The following is a 24,596-nucleotide window of genomic DNA, read 5'->3' as shown; positions in this document are numbered from 1 at the left end:
GGGCATGCTGACTGAGGCATGAAAGTCCTCGTGTTTATGATACTGGTATAGTATAGTCTCCACGTGTTTTATACCCTCCTTTGTTCATTTCTTGGGGCATGCAATATGGACGTTTCCAGGATAAATACATTCTAACACATCTCAGTTTGGTTATTCATTATAAATGGGTTTTTTTTCCCCATTTCTCAAATAGAGCATTAAATAGCAGATGAGCAGGAGATCATGCAATGAACTTGACATGTCTATCAACATATTTTTGCCTCTCCCATCTCTCCACACCTGCCACTGAGTTTTTGGTGTGCAAAAACAATGAATCCATATCCCAGTCAGGCAACGTGAAGGAAAATGCCACTTGTTTCTTTGCCGAAAAGAGAGAGAGAACTTTATGGCCGGGGGGGGGGGGGAGATAAACCAGAGAGTTATTTTGTTTCTCAAAAATGGATAATGTACCTGTCAACATGTATTTATTCTGCCGGCCTTCAGTGCTATTTTCTGGTGTCATTCGAAAAGCGACTAACATTGCATCTCGGTGACCCCGTGCAACAGACTAGTGTATTAATTTTAACATGGAACAAATGGTTTAAATGGAACTGCTCTTCCTACCTCTGCTCCCTTGCTGGCCCAAACCTGCCATGAGTTACAATGAGTCCTTATGCCAGCCCTGCAAAACCATCTCTCACGACGAGTCCACATTTATTTTTTTTAAGTTGACATAATTAAAAAAAATATCAGAAGTAAAGAAAAGGTTAAACCATCTGTTATTTTCATTATACACACACCCTACAATTAATGTCTTGTTCATCATTTCTTTCTTTCTTTTGTTTTTGGAAAAAAAGAACTATTATGCAAATACACTGCAATTTGGTTTCAAATGCTCTTTGTGCTCTGATGAGCAATTTTCTCAAATACAAACCCTCCTATATAATCCCCCCACCCAACTTCCCTCTACCCTTCTACCCCTTTTGGGGGGCTGTGGATGATGGCGGTGGTTTCATACTGCTGACAGCAAGATCGTTTGATTTATATTTTTTTTACCACTACCTGCGGAAGCATTGTTATTTTTTTTTAAAAAAACATATCAGAAATGCATGTATTTTGAAAGAGAACATGGAGAAAGTAACTTCCTGCTTTTCTTTTTCTTTTTTCAAAGCAGCCTTCTTTGCTTTTCACTGTCCCTGCTCCATGGGCGCAATGATACATTCATTGAAATGATGTGTTTAGTGAATCCAGATTCAAGATGTACACAGGTGTACCTATGAAAGGAGTTTGCAAGCCTTTCCCCTCCATAGTAGGAGCATCATTTAGACACCAATTCCTGCCTTCATCGGTCTCCCACTCGCAGTGCTACATAGCAGGACCAGCCCTAGTAGCTTCAGTTGGGAACGGAAGTGTGCTATAAGTGGCTCTTTTAAATATATGGCTTTTTATGCTGCTGTTGCTGCTGCTGTGAGTGTCTGGGAAGACCGCTCCCTCCTCCGGCCAACTCCATCGGGCCTTGGAGGCGGGCCTACACTCACCAACACAGCTTAAGAGGCGCCGAGAAGGGCAGCCTCGGCTCTTGCTCTGTCAATTACTATTGTTTGTATAATGTATTTTACATTGTAATGTAGCCAAAGCAAATTCCAAGTATATTGAAAAATGTACTTGGCCAATAAATTATTATTCTATTCTATTCTGTTTATTGCAGGAAGCTCTTATAATGGCGAGCATGGATCATCCACATCTGGTACGGCTACTAGGAGTCTGCTTGAGCCCAACCATCCAGCTAGTTACTCAGCTGATGCCCCACGGCTGCTTACTGGACTACGTTCATGAACACAAGGATAACATTGGCTCCCAGCTGCTGCTTAACTGGTGTGTCCAGATAGCCAAGGTAAGCTCTTACAGAATCAGCTGCTGCTTTTTCATAGAGATCTCAAACCTTTTGAGATTCCCCGCTTCAGATGTTTGCTTAGGCTCCATATCTCTGGTGTGCAAAAATAAATTTTGCATTCTATTAATTTATGGAAAATGTTTTATTGTGATTGGGTTTGGGAGGGAGAAAGTGGGCTCTGTGGATTTTTGCTCCCTTGTTATCTTGGGAAGTATATATTGAAGATTTTTCCACTGGGTCAAGCTTTAGATCTCATGCATTTTTCATTATTGATGCACGTATTTCTCTAAAACAAATCTGATATATGAGAAGAAGCCACTTTCTGAAATTGATAAATAAAATGTAATTAAATGAAGAGGACAATCAAGCTGGTGATGTAAAGCGAGAGTCAAGTTTTGGAGAACTGGATCTCAGATACCTGAAACAAACAGAGGTAGGTAAATATCTTGTGGGATTTGAGAAATGATCCAGAGTAAATAATTTGCTGCAATAATTCCGTCTTTGCCTTCTCAAATAACCAAGATAGAAATGAAAACAAATACCAGTCCTTTCCACCATATCATTGCATGTTTCACTGCAGAAACTATGTAGAAAAACAAAGTTTGGGGATTGTGTTTGCTCTTTCCTATTTCTTGGACTGAAATATTTCTTGTTTCCACCTTTTCTCATCAATATTTGTATGGATGAATTGTGAAGCATTGATCCTGGTGGGGTTTTTTCTTGCAGTCTGTGAAAGGGAACCATTTGAGTGGGTAGCGCAGGCCACATACCACATTCTGTGTGTGATCTCTCTCCATTTCCTGGGCACATCCTTCCCTTAAAATGTGGCACATCATTAAAGACATCAAAACTTTTAACACAGTTGGCCTGGACCAGCCCACTATAGGCATGTATGATAGCTCTTCAGGAACCATTACAACTTCTGCTTTTGTTGCCTTACTGGAACAGTGGACTGGGAGGTGAATGTCAGGTGCTTTGGAAGTCCTTAATACATGGCTTGGCCTGGCTAGGTCTCACACGCATCCTTCCTCCTGGCCATTGTCTAGACCTTCCTTCTTCTAGACATGCACCCATTCTTCATGGAACACAACCCATGTGTTTTAATTTGCTAGAGTGGCAGTTTCATCACAAGATACTTCGTGATGCTGCCTCAAAGCTCCGCAGGCACCCATCCACCCTGACAAGTTTCTTCTGCAAACTGCATTGAGTTCATCAGGAATCGTTGGGAATGGAATAGGACAAGGGACAACTACCCTCCCAATTCATAGAGAAAACACTTGTTTTTGTAAAGGGGAGATGAAAACATTAGAACTGGGACACTGAAGGAAAGTAAAACAAAGTAAAATGGAACTTGGATGTGAAACACCCACAAGAAATCCCCCTAACAATTAATTGGGGATAATATGCAAATGTTTTTCACTACTAGTTTCTTATTCCTACAGATGTTATTGCGACCAAAGGAACATAAAATATAAATCTGTAGCCTGATTGATTTGTTGATTGTGCTATAATAACAGATCATGTCAGGATCCCTCTTACCATTGGTGGATTTCAGCTGCGATCTATGCACACTTATCTGGGAATATGCTGCGTTAAACCTGCGGAGGCTCATCTGGTTGTACTGCGAGTAGCTGAGGCAAATGATGTGGCAGCTCAGGGGAAGGTCTTCATAGTTCGGCTTACTTCTAGGCAAATGGGTACTGAATTACAGTTCTACAGGGTGACTCTATGTATTGTCAGAAATAGGCCTATTTAATTCAGTTGGGCTTATTCCCAGCATTGCAGCCTTAGTCTCCCAAATGAGTAAATTTAAAATTAAATCTTTAAAGAAAGGATGCTAAGGAAGAGTGAGAAAGAATTTTACTAATAGTTTAGCACAGACATACTTGAAAGGCCATACTTGAAAGCTGTTCTTTAAAGACCAAATTGTAGGATTAGTTGATGTGAACCATTAAGGGAAAGAGGGGGAGGATTATTGTAAGGAAAAGTTAACTTATTTTTTTGAGGTGCAACAGCAAAGTTTAATTAATCTATATTTTTTTCTGTATCACCATGGTCTAAGGTTAACATTACTTTGACCTTGTGTGTTATAGCATAAACCTCATCAGTTCCAGCTCTTCAGAAATGAAATGTATTTGCAGCAGAAGATCTGTTTTCCTTGGTATTTGGGCAAAGGAGACTAGGAATAAGGCCCCTTAAGGAATTCAGTAATTCAATCTTGTATACATGTACACTAACTCTAGTGCTTACTTCCAAGTAGACATGCATAGAACTGTGTTGTCCGATTAGTAACATGCTAAGGTCAGTTTTCCCCTGGAAGTTTGATGGCATGTATGTGTCCATTGCATGTTTCCCCACTTGCCTTTCTGAAAGTGAGAACTACGAGCCTGCAAGGGTCGGGAAGATGTTCCCAATCCCCTAGAATTTGTAGTTCAAATCATTGGCCACGACTGAGGGGAACAAAGTCATGTGTCACACGCAACGCCCTGACGTTGTGCATGACTTTGTGTGTGATGCCCTCACGTCACACACAATCTCAGGACGTCCCACACAGGACGTCATGCAAGGTCATAGTGTTGCCGCTGGATATTGAGGGGGTTCAATCCCCTCCTTAAAAATTCCGGGGGGGGGGCAGTGCCTCCACCAGGGGAGCTGGTTCAAGTATTTCACAAGAAGGTGGCAGATTATTCAGTTGTGATTGCATTTGTATTGTAGTTGTGATAGCAAAGGGGGAGTCGTGTGATTTCTTATAATGGAGCCTTACAGGTCTGTGATAAAGGACTCCCACTTCAAAGTCTTCAGGTTTCGATATTTCATAGTCTGAACCATATACTGTTTTCAAAAGCACTATCCAAGGCATCTCAAGCTTGCACAATGCAAGTGGCAAATCTGTAAAAGTAGAGACCACAGGCTGCCTGTGACTGAAGATGCCTGTGTGTCCTGGGGAGTAACAGTAGAGGGATGAGGAACCTCTAGATCAGGGGTCAGCAAACTTTTTCAGCAGGGGTCTGGTCCACTGTCCCTCAGACCATGTGGTGGGCTGGACTAAAAAATTTTTTGGGGGGGGGGTGAACGAATTCCTATGCCCCACAAATAACCCAGAGATGCATTTTAAATAAAAGGACACATTCTACTCATGTAAAAACACGCTGATTCCCGGACCATCTGCGGGCCATATTGAGAAGGCGATTGGGCCGCATCCGGCCCACAGGCCTTAGGTTGCCGACCCCTGCTCTAGATGTTGCTGGACTGCCACTCCCATCTTCCCTGCCCACTGGCCATGATTGCTGGGGCTGATGGGGATTGAAGTCCTGCACCATAGAAAGCCACAGCTCCTCCGTTCCTATTTTAAAAACCCCCCACCAAATATGTTAAAAGAGAGAAAAACATTCAGCAGGAAAGAAGTGCAGCAATACAACACACATCATCTGTGCACAACTGTGACAGGGTAAAGCGGCTGACTCATATCGTCTGCTTTAAAAAAAACAACAACAGAAAGAAAGAAACACCTTGCTTTTGGTATCTGATTTTCAGGGGAATTACTTCTTACTGTAGAACAAGTGGTTGCGTTATCTCCAGAAATTTCCGGAGTGGGATTGCATAATTCAGCATTTCCATATAAAACAAACTCTCTGCACACAAAAAGTTAAATAGATGCCAGGGAGTTTGACTTGTCCGTGTTACACCGGTTTTTCCCTGTGTGGTGATGGTGGTTTATTCGTGTTTTCACTTTTATCAGGGGTGCTTTCAGACATGTGACCAGCCACCACTGCAGTCAGAGTCCAGGAGCAGTTTGGCCCCATTACTTGCCAATTCTACTTCAGATTACAGTAGGCAGGGAGCGGAAAGTGTCTGCAGGGATATATGTCGTCCAAACTGATGCCACAGAATGGGGCAGATTAAGTTTGACCTCACGAGGATGCATTGAGGTGGATTTAAAAAGAGAAAACTGTGCAGCTTTAAAAAAAAAAAAAAAAAAAACACCAAACCCATGGCAGCCCCAGCGCATCTCTGAGCTATGGTTAGCCCTTTTTAGACACTGGCTTCCCTTACGTGATTACACGCAAGGAGTAACTTCTGACAATGGGAACCTGTTGTACTCACATCGGTTCCCCTTGCTTTATTGCAGTTCCAAATAGTGCAGGCAGAATACATGGGGATGGCAAGCTGCAACTTCCAAAGTCACTTGTTGTGGGCAGGGGGGCGTTCGGGCAGAGTGGGCTGGATGACACATTCCACGCTCTCCTGTAGACAGTTCTAAGCATACAAGGGAACCCCGTACTGTCAGTTTTCATGCAATTTGCTACGTCGTCCAGCTGCGTCGTCCAACCCTTCAATTGTGACATGATGATCAAAACTCATGACCATTCAGCTCAGCTCTGTTTAAATCTTAGGAGAACCCAGCTTTTCTCTAATCCGAAGTCTTACGGGGGAAATGAAAATAAAAGAGTACCTTTAGAATATGTACTTCCTTTGCCACAACACACAAGATTTACTCTTGGCTTTCTATTTCCTAAAGCAGTTTGGAAAGATTTATTGTGCTTGCCTAGAAAGCTACCCAGAGCACATTCAGGGGTCTGATAGGAGCCAAGGAACATTCAGTGACCCCCCCTCAGACACTTATTTGTGTGGCCAGAGGCAGTTTGGATGTTTGCCTTTTAATAAAGGCATCTTTTTCTGTATCCGCTTCTGCAACAGTTTTCTGTATCAAGGCTGAAAATGGAAGGGGGGGGGGGAGGAAAGGCTACCTTTAGCTGAGTGGTGGATGTTGTTTATTGAATGGTTTATCATAAGGAGGTTTCCTCTGCTGTATTGGGCGTCACCCTACTGTGTCGGGTCTTTGTTATATTTTCTGCAGTGTTTTTTGGTTACTCCTGCTGGTTCAGAAGATCTCATTATGCATGGATGTTCATTTCAAGCTGTCTTGACTTTTGCATAAAGAGTTGCAAAACCCTGCAGAGGCCCTCGGTTGGCTTGCCGGGGCCAATAGCCTCTGGTGATGTCCTTTGAAGTTTGGTGATTGGTTCCTGTTTTTAAGCATTATCCACTCAGACTGAAAACTCAGCGGCCTTTCTTATGCATCTGTGGTCTATATTTTAGGCTTTAAGGGGTACTTTCAATTCATTTTGCTCTTTGCGGCAGATATTCTGTCAGAGAAGCAACTTTCTCTTGAGATTGATTTGGCAAATTTGAGTAACTTATTAAAAAATGAAGAGAAAAGCTTGTCTAATATTTCAAAAGCATACTTGCCCCTCAGGTTCAAGATAGGATGGGGGCTGTTGTTCTTAAAGTTGGGAAGCTGTGTCGTTCCAGATGTTTTAGACTGCAGCGCTTGTCAGCCCCCACTCACTCCAGCCAGCATGCCCAGTGGTCGGGGGGGATTGGAGTTGTCATGCAGTAATATCTGGCAGGCCACAGGGTCCTCATCTCAGATTTATTTACTGGTACTCGTGTGGTAGAATAGACAGCATGGGCTTGCTATTGAGTTAAGTGGCAGGGTTTTCACTTGTGCAATCTCTTGTGTTGGCATTGGGGCTGAGGTAGTCTGGGATTTCCCTCATGACATTCTCCTCCGTGCTGCTGCACATCAAACCCTAAAGTTCTCCAGGCAACATAACTTAAGCAAGGAGTTGCAGTCTTACAGTGCAATTCAATGCATATCTATTCAGAATTAAATCCCAATAATTTCATTGGGGCTTGTTGTTGTTTAGTCGTTTAGTCGTATCCGATTCTTCGTGACCCCATGGACCACAGCATGCCAGGCACTCCTGTCTTCCACTGCCTCCTGCAGTTTGGTCAGACTCATGTTGGTAGCTTTGAGAACACTGTCCAACCATCTCGTCCTCTGTCGTCCCCTTCTCCTTGTGCCCTCCATCTTTCCCAATATCAGGGTCTTCTCCAGGGAGTCTTCTCTTCTGATGACTGGGAGTGGCCACCAGCACCGGTCCTGAGAGATCTACATTGGCTCCCAGTACGTTTCCGAGCACAATTCAAAGTGTTGGTGCTGACCTTTAAAGCCCTAAATGGCCTCGGTTCAGTATACCTGAAGGAGCGTCTCCACCACCATCATTCAGCCCGAACATGGAGATCCAGCACTGAGGGCCTTCTGGCGGTTCCCTCACTGTGAGAAGCAAAACTACAGGGAACTAGGCAGAGGGCCTTTTCGGTAGTCACGCCCCCCCCCCTTTGGAACGCCCTCCCATCAGAGGTCAAAGAGATAAACAACTACCTGACATTTAGAAAATATCTGAAGGCAGCCCTGTTTAGGGAAGGTTTTAATCTGTGATATTCTGATGTATTTTAATATTTGTTGGAAGCCACCCGGAGTGGCTGGGGAGACCCAGCCAGATGGGTGGGGTACAAATAATAATAATAATAATGATGATAATAACTATTATTATTATTATTATTATTATTATTATTATTATTATTATTATCATCATCATGAGGTGTCCAAAGTATTGGAGCCTCAGCTTCAGGATCTATCCTTCCAGTGAGCACTCAGGGCTTATTTCCTTAAAAATGGATAGGTTTGATCTTCTTGCAGTCCATGGGACTGTCAAGAGTCTCCTCCAGCACCACAATTCAAAAGCATCAATTCTTCAGCAATCAGCCTTCTTTTTGTTTTTCATTGGGACTTATATCTAGGTAAATCATTGTGAAATTCCAGTGTTGATATCCCTGCATACGGTCTTCACACTGATTAAAATTTGCATGGTTTTCAGTGTTTGTTAGGTTGTAAGGACCTGGACTCTGCCATCTAGGTAGAAGATAAGAGGCACACGTGCCATGTATGCTACAAGTTGCTGGAGGTGTGGAGTGCCTCCTTTAAAAGTTTGCTTTTTGTGAATGATATCAGGTGATAGGAAGGGTGTGTTTCTGATGCTTGATTGGGATGCCTGTTCCACAGATGCAAAACATCACTTGATATTACAGTGACTGAATACAGAACATGGTCATGTGAATTCAGCTGTAACTCATTTACCATTTCTTAGGGTATGGCAGGTGCTCTTAGCAGCACCATAGTGAATTACAGTCTAAACTGTATTTCCATTTGTTTCTTTCTTGGGAGGCTGTCAAGTCTGCTTATCACATTTTACATTCAAATAATTCCATAAGTGTTACTTTCCAATAATAATAATAAGCCAAGGTAATAAGCAGTTTGATACACTCGAATGTCAGGGAAGGAAAATCAGGTCCTGGGGGAGATCCTTTTAACATCTTGTGAATATAAAAGAATTCTAAAATTACATTAACCAAGGCAAAGCATAGCATCAGTCGAGGGGGAGGCTAGAAAGTACAATAAAGAGAACGTTAGCCAGGAAAATGGGCAGAATCAGATTTTCTCAGGAACGAAAGTCAGGCTCTGATGTTGCCTGCCTCCCATAGGGTTTTTCCTCCTTCAGGGAAAAATAGAAGTTGTACATTTGCAACTCTCTCTCTATATATATACACACTGGGTAAATACTCAGAATGCAATTGTGCAGAGATCTCTTCCACAATCATGAAACTAACAATCACATTTCAGAATTTCTTGAGCAACCGCTTCAACAAGGTCCAAGTGTTGTATCTAAGGGGGCTGTTCTATACCTCTTCCTTCAAGAATCTAGGTATCATCCCAGCTTTTATTTTATTTTCTGTGGGTAGTGATCATTCCCAATTTCACTCTTCATTCCTTGGTCAGTTTCAAGGGATAAGAGAGAAGAACTGCTTGTTCTTTCTAGCCCAGCACACAAGATGAACTCTTGCTCCTTCGCTCTTGTCCTGGAAGCTGATGGGGAAAGATGCCACCCACTGAATCCATGCCATATCGTGAGCCTTATGGACCACATGGGGAGTATGGCAAAAAATAATGCAAATTATCCTCCTATGGGCTAAGTCCAATGGAGAAATAACTAGTCGTCTTTGGCCAGCTTCAGTGGCTGAAAACTACTTTCCCCATTGCAGTTAGGCTAATACATCTTTGTGCACAAAATAAACCTGAGATCAGGATTCTCATCTGATAGAAAATTGCTTGGGCTCCAAGCAGATTCCCACACATTAAAAAAAATCCAGTTGAGGAAACACTAGCACATTTCCTGCACCTCTTCGGCGCGGCTCAACAACCTTGATTATAAGCCGAGAGAGAGAGAGCAAGCCTCCACAGTAAAAATGGCTCTAAGATTAGGACCATTTGGCCGCATTGTTAGAGAGCAGCATTTTCCTTTTTATTCTCCTTGGCAGCATTTGATTGATAAACGTGCTAGTTGGGAGCAGCTTTCGTTATTTTGAAGCAGCCAGGAGTGAAAGATGGACAGACTGTGTGTGCAGAGGGAGGAAGCAGGGGTGAGCGGAAAGGTTGGGAGGAGGTGAAGGGATGTAGCTGCGGTTCAAGGTCTTTATTTTTCATTAAGGAGTCCTGGCTTACAGCTCTCTGAAAAGCCTATCAGGGAGTGAACAAAGGATGAGTTTAATGACTGTCATCTATCAGCTGTCCACATTTTAAACTTCAAGATGTCTCTATTCCCAAAGCTCCTTGCCATGACAAGGCTAATTGTATAATTATTATGCTATACCGACACACTCACACTAGCAAGGACCAGGGCGAAAGGCTGAGATAATTATCACTCCAAGCAAGTACATTAACATAAAATGTAGTTTACTAATGGGGCTGCTCTGGTAGGAAGTTCAGTGTGTAGCAGAGAAGAATTTAAACCAAGGACTTATCAAGCCATCTCAAGATCAAGATTCTCTGTTTGTTCGTCAGCTATATTTTATTTTCTTGCTTATGCTGAGTATGTTTCTCGTCTATTCTCTCTCTTCTCCCCAAGGTACAATATGAAATGCTACCCTACCAGTAATAAAACTTTACATACGTTTTAACTTCTTTAAAAATAAAGATTGCTAAAATGAACCATTAAATGCTTGCTCAAGGGGGGGAGGAACCTCAAGTTTGCCCCCCAGAAGATACTCAGACTCTCACTTCAGATGAGCCTCCAGGGCAGCTGTTGGAGACATCACCACTGAGAACTCGTATCTCATGGTAAACCAGAGATATTGTGCTTTAGAGAATGGTCTTGCCTACGTTAGAAATTTCAACAGGGCATAAAGGAGGTTGGGAGCTCACCCTTACCTCTGAGCTGTGCTCCTGGAGGGGTCAGGATTGGGCAGAGGCCTCTCTCTGCCTGTGATATGTTCTTCCACTGGGTAAGCCTACACTGTGCCAAGGGCAGAGGCTGCTAAGGAGCTACTGCTAGTGGTATTCTTGCAAGTGATAGCTGGCACAGGGCATCAAGGTGTTTTGAGGTAGCAGAGCTGGTCAATGATCTGCTGGATCCTAAGTTGACCCATTGCTAGCTGAGGGGCTTGGGGGAAAAGGTCGTTCCCCCAATGCATACACTTTTCACCCTGACAGATAGGGCTTCAGATGGTCCATCACTCCAATCGTTCCCAGTACAGTACTGGGTAACCCCCCCCCCCCCCCATTAGGATTGCTCTGCCCATCTAGATATTCATTTATTTACATGATTTATATCTTACCCCTCATCACATGTGATCTCAGGGACAGGTCACAACAATTTAAAACACAAGATACAACAACAACAACAAAAACAGAATCCACTTTAAAATATGCATGCAGGTCCTGGGTTATTTGATTTATTTATCTGAAATTATATAGCACTGTTTATAAAATATATCCCAGCAGTTCTCCACACTCAAAATACAATAAAAACTTCACACCCAAAAGGGGAGGGGGGGGGGAGAAAGTGAAACACAGACAAATTGTTCCAGTTACAGGTAGGTAGCCGTGTTGGTCTGCCATAGTCAAAACAAAATAAAATAAAAAATTCCTTCCAGTAGCACCTTAGAGACCAACTAAGTTTGTTCTTGGTATGAGCTTTCATGTGCATGCAAACTTAGTTGGTCTCTAAGGTGCTACTGGAAGGAATTTTTTATTTTATTTTGTTTAGACAAATTGTTGTAAAACATGTGATACCACAGTCAAGACCTACTGGAATAGGAAGGAGTTTTACCTTCTCTGTGGAATAATGGCAAGGAGGTTGTGCTCCCTTGGAAGGGAGATCTGCAGCAAATAAGACCTTGCTCCTGGTGGCAGCCAAGCTCCCTACAAGATGGAAACCAAATTAGGGCCTTATCAATAGATCTTAAGTGCCAGCAAGCTGCTCTGCACACATGGAAATCTGAGGCTTGGGGTTGGCAACAAGAAGACCTTTTCAGTTGTGGCTCATTGCTCCTCGAATGTTTTCTGCAGTGAGGCCCGCCTGCCTACCAATACTGACATCTTCTGAGCAGCAAGTCCTTTCCTTTCCTCCAAGTCATCTGATGGAACATGATCCAGCTGTGTCAAAGCCGATGCCCTTTGTTAGGTGACTAACATAACATAACATAACATAACATATAGTACATTATCATACCAGCCACCTAATAGTACCTTATGCATTGAGAACAAAGCAGGATATAGTGGAATACCATAGAAAGAGAATAGGATCCTGTTGGAAATAGTGTACAGTTTCTTCTAGTTTTTTTCAGGTGGCTTGGTCCAAATTGTTCATGTGCCATGTTCTCCCGAAAGAGATAGTGGTCTGGAGATTTTTTAAAAAATTGTGTTGCAATTGTGTGCATGCCAGTTTAAAGTGATATTTCTAAAGGGTTACCAAAAGAAACGAAGCTCACATCACCAGGTAGTATGGGAACACTGACTTGATTAACATGGCTGCAAAGCGGCAGCTATCCTACTGGACTGAAGACTAATTTCCAACAGAGGCAAAGTGCCTCGTTCCCCGGAGTCCTTTTGAAAACTACAGCACTCATCAGACTATGTTCCTCTAATTACTACAGTATTATTAATTATGGCTAACACATTGCAAAGAAGGGCAGCCATTATGCCCTTGGAGAGCTGCCAGTGAAGCATATCATCCCATTAATTAAAGGTTGTATGTGGGGATATTTTCCCGTTCACTCTCCTCCATTTTCAAATTCCCTTTCCCTCTTGTGTGATGTGACTCATTTCTTCTCTCGGCCTCTCTGGCTTTTAGCTTTCTTCCTTGCTGCCATTTTCTTCACGCCTGGGCTGTCACTTTCTCTCCAGCCATATCCTTCCTCTCCTTAACCATCATTCTGTGCTCTTTGACCAGGGGCAGCAGACTATTATTAGCCAATCTAATCGGATGCAATCTCCTCCTCCCTTCCACAACAACAACAAAACCACAGCCTGTGAGGTGGGGGGAGAGAAGAGAATTGACAGCAGAAGGGTTATCATCAGGCGTTGGGAACCGTTGCACAGCCAATGGCAAGGGATGATGGGAGTTGTAGTTCACCAACATTTGGTGAAAGGTTCCTCACTCCTGGATTATCATATTTACATTGGACTAGCTATTTATTAACTTCACTTCATTTTAATCAGAATTATTAAATGAAGGGCAAAAAAGCTGCCAGCAATTTTTCCAGTGGTCTCATTCTAACAGAACACCGCCCCCCAACTCCTGATATTACCCAAATTACAGTAAGATGTTCACAAATGTTCATATGTCTGTAAAACAAAAAGGCTGGAAAAGCTCTTTCTCAGATCCTCTAATTAATCATCACTAGTTTGTGCAAGATGTTAACATAACCTTTATTCCTTCAAACAATACCTGCAGACCTAACTCACCCCACAGATTCTGTGTGATGCCAGGCAGATTATACTGGAGTTAAGGGCTCCAGAATAATCTTCCATAAAACACCTAGACTATCATCAAATACAGCAAGCCAGTTGGAAAAAGAAACCCATTATGTTTTTCTTAGCAGTCCCCGACACTGTCTTGGAACAGTATTATTGAAAACCTCTCCTAAATCAGATTCAAGATATTATAGCAGCTTCTGCTAAGGTCTGTCAGGAATTCCATTATAAACCCATATTTTTCATGTTTATAATGTAGCCATAAAAATTTTCTCCGGACTGTGACTTGGCATAAAAAGTCTTGGCCTGAGGCAATTTTATTTTGTATTATTCAAGAAATCTATATATTAGGTTATTTTTGAATTGCTGAAGTATCAAAAATAATAGTCTGGGTGCCATTTTGTATTGCTGTGAATTTAAGAAAATACTTCTTTTCCTCGAAAATAAAATGTTCAAAGTTATAAATTCATAATGCAGTTAATCCACAACAATAAATACAGAAATAAAACACTGAAGCTTACAAACTAGACACTGTAAATCCCAAGTGATTAATGTCTCTATAAGTGCTTTATTATGAAATATGTTATTTTGGATTAATATTCACATACCATTATTTCTGCTATTAATCATATTCTGGATCCTGGGTATAATGTGTGCATACCTTTTGCTTTCCAAAACCAATACAGTATAGTCTCCAGCCTGGGTGCAGGCATCAACAAAATATATTTTCAAACTCACATTTCCTCCTCTTCATCCCATTTAGCGTGATAAGACAGAATGGTCAATGCCAGTCCAAAACTCTGCTACAATTAAAAAACAACAACAACAAATATGCGGTAGATTGACTTGATTTGTATATTTCACACAGCATGCAATTGATCCGCCGAGTCAGATATTGTGTTCCCATTTTGTTTGTTAGGAATTTACTGTGGTGTGTGTTATTAAGTGCACGCACACACACACACACACCAAAGTTACTAGTTTAATAAAAATGCAGGAGAAGGGTAAGCAGTGGAGAGGGGCAGTACTAAATAGCTCCTGGCACCAATTCAGATGCCATGCCGACATTTAAACCCACAGGGTCATCTGGCAGTCAGGTGTCATTAGTCAACACCTTCCCCTCTCTGCCATCTGTTTCTGTCTAGCCCATTTGTGCAAATTAACTCTCAGCATGGGGCCATTCTCATATTTGTCATGATTCTTCTTTCTGTGTCCTCCAGCTTTCCTCCTGAACCCAGGCAGCACAATGGCCTACGTTTAAGAGGTGGGCCTGAAATCCTTCCTGCATGCCACTGCATCAGCCTCTGTGGTCAGGCAGGCCAAGTGGCCCCACCAACGGCCCCCTTCTCCTGCCTCCTCTTCACCCCCCCCCCCCCGTCTTAATGTCTCCTCCTTTCTCACTGCTCTTGTCTGCAGGGTTGTGGTCTCCCACCCATCCTCTGAAAGTGGGCTTGGAAAGAGGGGGCGCCACTTGCTCTTGCTGCAATGGGGTCGGTGGGCTGCAGCAGCGCCATTGGCAGCCAGGCCTGCATTCAGGCTTATGCGAGACACTTTTGTGTGCTAGTAACACCGTGCTCTCCTTTGTGCTCTCCGTCCTACGAATCTGACACAGATCTATCCCCCTTCCCTCAGCGAGTCTCTCGACTTCCGTTTTATATTTAGCATGGCACTGCTTCAGCATGAGAAGTAAAATATTTAGAATTGGCTGTTGAAGATGATCTGTCCTGTTTTCGACCAGGATTCCTTCTCCACATTCCCAGATAATGTCTTACTGCTGCATCTGCTAGAAAGGCCCACAGATGGAGCCCCACACAATTCCTGCTTACCCCCAAGTAACTTCTGCTGTGATGTATTTCCTAGTAAGGGGTTTAGAATTGTTGTCTTGGAATCAGGCCTTAATGCCACAATAAACAGTGGCACATTTGTAGTTCAAAAGTTCACACAACCTGATTCTGTTGTTATTTGGCACCCAAATATCGCAGCGTTTGGTTCATTAGCTATTGTGTGCCGTAGATGTCCGAGGCCCTTTCCAAACGTGTCACCTCACTATCAATTCATATCTTCCTAAGCAGCATTCTTCCCAGACATTTCTTATTCTACCCTTCTGGCTCATTACTTGCATCTCACATTTCTTAATTAGCATTTTAGTGTTTGGGCTGTTGATGTTTTGCCTGATAAATGAGAAATATAAATGATACAAGATAATTCTGGATGCATCTTCTTGTTAAGGGCCAACAGTCTATCATTGTTTGCGCTGACATGCATTACTTGGTTCTGCAATTTAGCCAAATTGAAGAAAATGCAATTCTGGAAGTCTTCTGTACCTAGTAATTGACAAAGTAATCCGTTCATATGTGCCAGCAATGTCAACACAAGGAGCCGTAAGAGCACCACACACTGAGGAGTCTTGCACATGTGTCACCGTCCTGCCTCCTGCTGCCTTTCATTTTGGGCTGATAATAAGTCAGACAGATGGTATCCTTGGGCATTCCACCCACACCATACATTTAAAGCATGTGGCCAAAGAATCATAGGAACTTTATTAAAAGTGCTGGGAATTGTAGCTCTGCGAGGGGTAAACTACAGTTCCCAGGATTCTAGGGCGGGGCAGCTATGTACTTTAAATATGTTTTTCATGTGTGATGTGGGGGTCACCAACTTGCAGCTCTAACAAAATCACTTTCCTCTCACTTTACAAGGTTAGCTGCGAATTGCAGTTTGGATACATCAGGCCAACAGCAATGTCTCTTGCGCGAGTGCAGCGCCATTATACGGATTCCCCGATGGGACTCGGCTAAGCAGTGTTTTGAAAGCAGTAGGAATACTTCAAACTAGATTTGCCATTGAAATTGCAAAAGTTCTGAGCGTCGAGATGAATCTGGAGGCTTTTCCTTAGGTGATATCTCTGCAAGACTTGAGAGAAGCTAAAGGGATTATTATTATATTTGCTAGACTTCCATCTGCATTTGCAAGACAAAAACAAATTGAGCATATCTTTCAAGCCACGTAGGAAACCGCATCAGCGTGGAAGGAGAGCCTTGAAGCAAACACAAAAGAAGGAGCCCATAGAGCCAGCCCCCCCCCTCCAAAGCAGAACAGGCAAGCCTAAGTGGACCTTACATTAATTATGTGATTTGCAACCACAGTCACATGTTTTAAAAAATTAAAAAGCAAGAACAGGGAGGTAAAGATTGTTCTCAGTGTGCAGAAAGGGGAGATTTAAGCCTGCTGCAGTCTCCGTAATAAATCTCCCCAATGGCAACTAGCATGCAGGGGTTAGGACTGGAATTTCCATTGGCACCAGTGGGAAGCCATTTATTTTCTAATGCTAACTGCTCTGAAAGAATTTTTTTGCAAAGATCATCATGGCTGCGAAAGGAACTTAAACAAGCTCTCGTCCCTGTGTGCTGCAATGTCGTTGACGCATATGTGCACACACACACAGGCACACATTAACCGGCATTTAATTTTTGGACAGCAAATAAGGAGAAAGAGTGCTGGAGCGAAATCAGTTAGTACAGAGGGTCAATCAGAAACTGAGGCAAGACAACTGACTGCGGGGTGGGGTGGATTCAGTCACTATTTGCTTGCTCCCCCTGGTGGGTTGGCATGAGTTCCCATGCTGAGATTGCCCACTGAATTGCCTTACGCTCAAGCACCCCGACTAGGAGGGAAGGCCTGGCCAGGGTCACATGATGAAGCTTGTGGTCAGCCCTGCCTCGCTGTCGCCCAAACTTTGCGCAAGGCAGTGCTAAACATGTTGCTGGGGGCTGGATAAGGCAGCATCTGCCCATGTCAAAACCATAAGAGGATCCTCCCTCCCTCCTGATGGGCTATGATCCCACCCCCAACTTTTTACTCATTCATAAATTGCACCAGTGAACTAATAATAACATAGAGGCATTAGGTCAGCCACGGTGGGAGCAGAAATCTGGATTAGATGCGCCTGTGGTCTGATCCAGTAAGGCTGCTCTTATGGTCTTCAATAGGGACACATCAGGCTCTCATACCTGAAGGCAAACAGGTGTGCAGGCCAAAGAAAAGTGGCAGGGAGCAGCAGAAGCCAGCTGGCTCAAGGCCTGTAGCTAGGTAGCCAGGAGGAGGATCAGGTAGCCTACCCCCCAGTCACAAGATGAACAAGTCTGAGAAAGTCAGCAGGCCTTCAGAGACTTACTCAACAAGTTTCACCAGAACAGTCCTCTGGTATCAACCCGACTTCGCGGGCTATACGGATTGCAGCCTGTTATGTAAGGCTCCCAGCTAGAATCGGATGCTACCACCCCACCCACCCACCCCACTTCCAGCCAGCAGCTCTGGTGGTAGATTTTGCAAGCAGCTAACACCTGACCTACAGGACTCCCAATCTGAGCACTATAGCAGCTAAGACTGTGGCTTGAAGGACCTCCAATACAGTTCAAAAGAGCTTTAACTCAAGATTGAAGGCCTTTTTGTGGGAATGCTTAGGAGTGTGGATGATGATATATTACTTTATATATCTCATCCCAGCTTGAATTAACAAGCTCCAAACTTAGCAGAGTTGCATTCCCTTTTAAAACACACACAGCAGACGCGCTTGCACAGGCTTGCTAAAGCCTCTATAAGAAATACATATTCCTGGTATATTCCCCTTCTTCCCTCTTAAAAGTAAAGACACAACACAGTACTGTTTATAAGATATAAAAGAGTTTACTTACAGGCATCCTGATTTAGAATACAGTCTCAGAAAGGCAGGCAGGCTTAGATAAATGTATTTACATGTAGAAGCTAACTCCATAAGGGAGGAAAGCCTCTTTGTGCTCTCTTGGTTGGAAGCCAAGAAAGCATCTTGTCCTAAGAGGTAGCTTGTTCAGAAGACGATGCAAAAGAGAAAGATGGGGTCTGCTTCCTGTGGTTTTGTGTAAACCTGCCCAGGTGAAACCACACCCATCTCCAGTTACATAGAGGAAGTTGTCTCAGTCCAGGTAAACAGGAAGTTAAGGCTGGAGGACTGAGACACCTTCATGTCCACTCTAGCAATGTTGTGTTTTGACTGCTCTGTGTTTACATCCCACATACCCCACACTTTTGATGCCCACCCCCACCCCAGCTTCAGGATCAGGCACAACTGCCTAGGTAACAAACCGAGGCTGTGCGCATTACCATCTTAAAGCTGGATGGTTCTTTTTCTCAATTCAGATTGAAGCTGGTTTGGGGAGAAATGCTTCAGAATACAGTATTTCATAAGAAACAACAGGATAGATGTGCATTATGGCTGGCATTGTGTGTGTACACCACTTCTCAAACTGGGGACACTGGATGTAGAGGGTACACCCCTTACTTTCCTATGCCAAAGCAATCTCAGTAGACAGAATTTACAGGCGAAGTCCTTCTTGGCCAGCCATTGTAACTGGTATAATAATTTAAGTTTGTAACGGCAGCTTCCCAGATGTATATTAAACAATAAATGATGAAGTGGCTTCAGTTTTAGTGGATAGTGGCAAAAGGAAGTGAAATGAGTTCATTTGTTGGGGTAGAACACTGTTTTAAAAGGCAGGTTAGGGTGATTTTACAGGGCTTGTCATTTCTCATTAGGCTCAGTATGAGTCTAACTTCGCTCATCCAGGTTATAGCATCTGTGGAATTCAGACTGAAATTACATCCTTTTAAGGGTCCACAGAGAATAATACATCCTTTACATACAGCTTCAATCTGTACTGGCATACCCATGTCTGTGGATATTTTATCTATAGGTATGCATAGGGAAGGGCTATTGGTACATTGGGCATTCATCCCAGTTACCCTGGAGAGGTTTAGAAAACAACCTGTGTTCTACATTGAAGATGAGAAACAGAGGTCTGATTTGTAAAATGAAGCCAAGAACAAGCAAGCTAGGTTTCTGATCTGTGCACACTTTCCTGGGAGTCAGCCTCAATGACCACAGAGGGACTTACTTGATCAACGGCGACTAGACGTGATGGCTATGCACTGGCTCCACACCAGGAGGCAGTAATGCTTCAGAAAAGAGTTTCTGGAAGCAGGTGCTCTTCTGGAAACAGGCCCTGCTTGCTTGCTTCCCATGGACATCTAGTTGGCCAATGTGAGAACACTGTCAAGAGCCGCTTCTTAGGTCCTTGAGTTCTCACTTCTAAGTGAACATTTGTAGGGTTCTAAGGGTAGCTGGTGGAAAGTCAGCTACACTGTTGTGTGTAGTCAGGGGCGGTGCAAGGGGGCGGGGGCGGTTCGCCCCGGGTACCACCCTGGGGAGGTGACACTCTGGGGGCGGGCCCCACCCCCACGATCGACGCCGGCGGCACGGCAACTTTTAAAAGGCTGCAATGCACGAACGTCTGTGCTGCTGTTCGTGCGCTGCAGCCTTTTAAAAGTTGCCGCACCGCACGGAAGGAGTGCCGGCCGATCGCGCCCGCCATCTTGGGTGGACATGCGCAGTGCACCCAAGATGGCGGGCACGATCAGCCGGCACCCCTTCCGACTGGCGCCGCGTTTTAAGGCTGCTGTGCTGCTGTTTGCCGCGTTTTAAGACGCTGTGCTGCTGTTCGCCCGCTGCAGCCTTAAAACTCGGTGCGGCGCCGGTCAGAAGGGGTGCTGGCTGATCGTGCCTGCCATCTTGGGTAGACTGCGCATGTGTGGGCAGGAGGCTGCGCACGCGCCGTGACGTCAGGGTGTGCACGCTGGGGGGGGGGGTGCCTTCACGTTTGCCACCCCGGGCGGCAAAGCGGCTCGCTACGCCGCTGTGTGTAGTAATAGCATGTTGAAACAAAGCTTCAGGCAGAAGTAGCTGCAGGCACACAGAAGGCGGGAACGTGCAGGCTGGAAGTAGATCCATTTGCATTACAGTACTTGCATATTGATCTGCTCTTTCGGGGAGAATGATTTGGAGTTGTGCCAAAAATTCCTACTGAAACAGGTTCAACCGGCTTGTCCTCTTAAGCATCTTCTTCTGAGACGATTCACACCTTGCCTTTTTAAAGTATACACATTACCAAGGAGAGAGCTGATAATATATCTTGGAAGAGAATTGCAAAGTCAAGAGGACACCACAGAAAAGGCCCTGTCCCTCAGCTAACCTCTACTAGTGGTAGGCACAAAAGTTGGTACTCCGTAACTGATCTCAGATTTTATAGCTACAGGGTAATTATTGGAATGATTCCTGTACCAGGAACTAGTAGCATAGCTGACACATTTACTCGAAAACTGCTGTTTTGTGAACCTGTTTTTGTTTTCTCTTTGGTTTCCAAAAAGCTTTACTGTGTGTTAGGTCAAAAAGCAACAAATTTAAAGTGTAATACCTAAAAAAAGCTGTTGTGTATATCATCTATAGATAACCACATTCACAGCTGTAAAATGGTAAATCAAAACTGTCTCAGTACATCCTAAATATATATTTGCTCTATTTCCCTTTGTCCTCATTCACAATTCTCAAGAGCACATCATCTCATTTTTCTTTAAAATTTATAACCTGCATTTATGTCTATGTACAAATCTAAACTCACAACATTCTGTACTGTTGTGATTACAAATGCCTCATAAAGACTGATATGACAGTGTTATAAATGAAAATTTAAAGGATACTCAGAGGATGAAATGAGGCCATAAATTGCATTTCATAAGCTTACTCAGAGGTAGTCAAATGAACAGTGGGCAGCAAATACTCTTGCTAATCTGTTGAGTTTACTTTAATTGAAAGCACATGGTAAGATCCACCGGGAGATTATTCTGCACAAGTTCCACTGAAATTATTAGGAGCTGTGCAAGAACTCGGGACTCTTTTGCAACTCCTATTCGTTTCAGGGGAGGTTGGTTTGTGCCTGCTGGTTTGAGCTCAATGTGAGGAAGTTCTTGTGCCTAAAGTAAGGAAGTCAGTGGTCCTCAAAGTTATGAAAGCATCAGCAAAACCTCTGGCAGTTCAACCTTTCTATGTGTGTGCTGGAACAGATGAAAAATGTATGCCTACCACCATCAAAGAAAAAAACAGCTTTTGAAGAGAAGAAATGGCAGCAGTCAGATCTGTTCTGATCTGTATGCTGGGGTTTTTTTATTTGTTCTGCTTTAGAAAAAAGAACCCTGTCGGGGTTTGGGTGCTGGAGCTCCTCGTGCACGGCCTTGGATTGGTTATGCACGAGGTACCAGTTGCGGGGAAAGTGGCCAGCGTTCCGCGTGCTTTTGAGCACGGTCGCCGGCCAAGCCTCACAGTCTGAAGGATGTTGAGTAAGCCAATTGACGACTCCGATGAAGTGTGAGTTCCTAATTGCCTTCTTTAATGAACAGTTGCCTCGTGAAATAAAATATATACCCTGACTCTGAATAGGCGGACCAATTTACTGAAAATTAAAAATTTTACTTTACTCCCCCCTTTAACCCCAAAGGAAGACAGACACCGGTTGTATCTTTAGTGGCTTCGGCAGAACCCGCGTAGGCTCGTCCCCTAAGCTAAGTTCTCCTAAGCTTAAAGTCCCTGCGCGCCCGATCTTCCGCGAGGCTAACTAAATAAACTAAAACCGAAATATCTTCCGCAGGCCTAACCCTAGGCTAACCTAAAAGAAAACCTAACTAAAACTAAAACCGAATGATCTTCCGCGATCTAACTCTAACTAAAGAAAAACCCATCCAACCCATCCAGCCCGCTCCTAGTCCCTTAAACTAAACTTGACTTCAACTAAAACCCAACTAAAAGAACATGAACGAACTCCTCTGCCTAAGCGGGGTGCCTCTGCCTTTTATTAGGGAACAAACGTGACATCATCATTAGTACTTTAACCAATAAAATCACTGTTGCTGCCCTCCAAAAAGGCGGGAAGCAAGTTTAACGCTCATTAGCAACTTTGAACATGACCGGATCTACAAAATAAAGGCGGATTAATCTCATAAGTGAACCACACTATTCATTCATGCTTTCACTTTCGCTTTTACGCGCAATTATACCAAAAGTAGACCTCGAAAAACTTATAAAATAACCAAATAAATATGAATCCATGGCGGATCCGTGAAACGTATTCCGACATATCATCTTTCTTTTTTTGTTTTAAATTAAATTAATTTTGATTTAGTTATATAAAAAAAAATAGAGATATCATAAGCATTTATCTGACATAAACATTACCATCTGTTTTGATATAGAACTCGACATGAAAGGGCAGAGCATCAACAGTGCCAACAGTGTCCACATCAAAACTGTGATATAAACACCAGCAACACTATCAACATCCACCCCCTTCATAAGAGGAAATACTTGTACAATAATGTAGCAATAAAGTCATGAAAATAACAAACCACTAGCCGAACATAAAAAGTGATCGATCCGATACACTGTAAACCTTTTAGGCATATATAAATACTTCAATATGTAGTGTAATACAACAAATCATCTCATAAGTATGTATACTTTCGCGTGCAGCGTAAAACAACAAATTACTCCCCAAACACAAGAGAGGACCTGATACAGGTCCAAAATTAAAAATAACGGATAACGACTGCCCAAACATAAGAGAGGTCCCGATCCGGGACCCAAAATAAAATATAACTAGAGCTGGGGCTACATAGCCTACCCAGACCCCTCCCCCATTTTTTTTAATTTTTATTTGTAAAACTAAGGAAAATGGATAAGGAAACATAAAAGGGTTGTGGCTCTGAGGCTACAGAATCGAAGGAACTTTCAGGAAGGCAGATTCTGGACTTACCACAGCGACCACAGGTAACGGGGAACTAGGGTCCGATTCCAGAGAGGGGATTTAAGGCACCTAAGTACAAGTGGTTTTTGCCACAAGAGGGGATTTAAGCTACCTACATAAAGGTGTCCCAGCCAGGATGAGGATTTAAACCATCTACGCAAGGGTTTCCAGCGAAACGAGATGGGATTTAAACCAGCTACATAAGGGTCTCCCATTAACAGCAGGAAACAGAGTGAAGGGAAAAGCTGGGAACCTGGTTTACTGCCAAAAGGTAGCATATAGAGGGGGAATCTTTAAAGTAAATAGGGGTACCAAAAGGGTAGGACGCCACCAGACTTGACATATATATATCTTGAACAAATCCGAGAATGACCAATTCTTTGACCAAAGGAAATATTTCAAATAAGGCATATAAATGTTACCACATTTTGAACTACAACTTTTGCAAGCACAACGTGGAGATTTAGGATTACTGAAATAAAACATATATGCATGAATATGTCTATGACTAGAACTGCACAAAGACAATGCTTTGACCTTACATAAACATTTCCATATCATCAAAATTGTGACGCTCTAAATGGAAACCATTTCAGAAAAGTTTCATATATATAAACATCCATATCATTAATTACCAAGCTATATGGAAAACACATGTAATATGCGAGGCGGATATTTCAAGAAGCATACAAAGGTAAATATGCAATTTTTACAAGTACAATATAAAGTACAAGACAGGTTTAGAACTGCAAAATGGTGTTGGAGAGGAGGATGAAGACGATGAATGAGTTGCCGGTCGTCTTCTTCTCCGACTACACACGACCATGTAGAAGAAATAGTCCTGGAACTCAGGAAAAGTTCGTGGGGCTCAGGAAAGTACTGAAACATCGAGTTCTGAAGAACCAACGATACCTGTAGAAGAAAGGAGGTTAAGCAAGCAAATCAGGGTGATCTGCTAGTGAATGCAGGTATGGGAGTAACTGGAACAAATCCAGGCAGCTAGGAATCAGAGGGCTGCCCAGAGACAAACGAAAGGCCTAGGCAGTAGAAAGGCAAGGCAAACTGCCCAGAACTCAACTGGTGCTATTAGTGGAGCACTTTTGAAGAGTTACTGCACTTGACACGAAGTTGAGAAGTTAGCGAGTAGCTAACAACCAGAGTTGGAAATCACGGCTTGCGATGAAAAGGGAGTATCGAATTTCACGCAAAGTTTGTCCAGCGTGTTTCTTGAATGGAGAAAGGAGTTGAACACACAAACAGGTGTAGGAAATAGGGGTTCTTTCCGCAGAAGTAGGGACAGTCCTCCGCTGAGAAGGATTAAGCAACAAGGGCTGTCGTTGAAGATGAACGAACTCCTCTGCCTAAGCGGGGTGCCTCTGCCTTTTATTAGGGAACAAAC

General features: G+C 43.2%; 1 protein-coding gene across 6 annotated transcripts in view; it reads left to right on the top strand.

Annotated features, from left to right (window-relative positions):
* ERBB4 (erb-b2 receptor tyrosine kinase 4) overlaps positions 1-24,596 on the top strand; it is an 828,249-nt gene that overhangs the window by 696,166 nt on the left and 107,487 nt on the right. For all 6 annotated transcript variants that reach the window (XM_033170891.1, XM_033170926.1, XM_033170900.1 and 3 more), the window contains one exon: positions 1,688-1,873. In XM_033170891.1, coding sequence (XP_033026782.1) covers positions 1,688-1,873 — 186 coding nt within the window. The remainder of the gene's footprint in view (positions 1-1,687; positions 1,874-24,596) is intronic.

This window comes from Lacerta agilis, chromosome 1 (assembly GCF_009819535.1).
Source record: "Lacerta agilis isolate rLacAgi1 chromosome 1, rLacAgi1.pri, whole genome shotgun sequence".
In the NCBI taxonomy this organism is placed as follows: Eukaryota; Metazoa; Chordata; class Lepidosauria; order Squamata; family Lacertidae; genus Lacerta; species Lacerta agilis.
The sequence above is the reverse complement of the archived record's forward strand: the minus strand, read 5'-3'. Positions and strand labels throughout refer to the sequence as shown.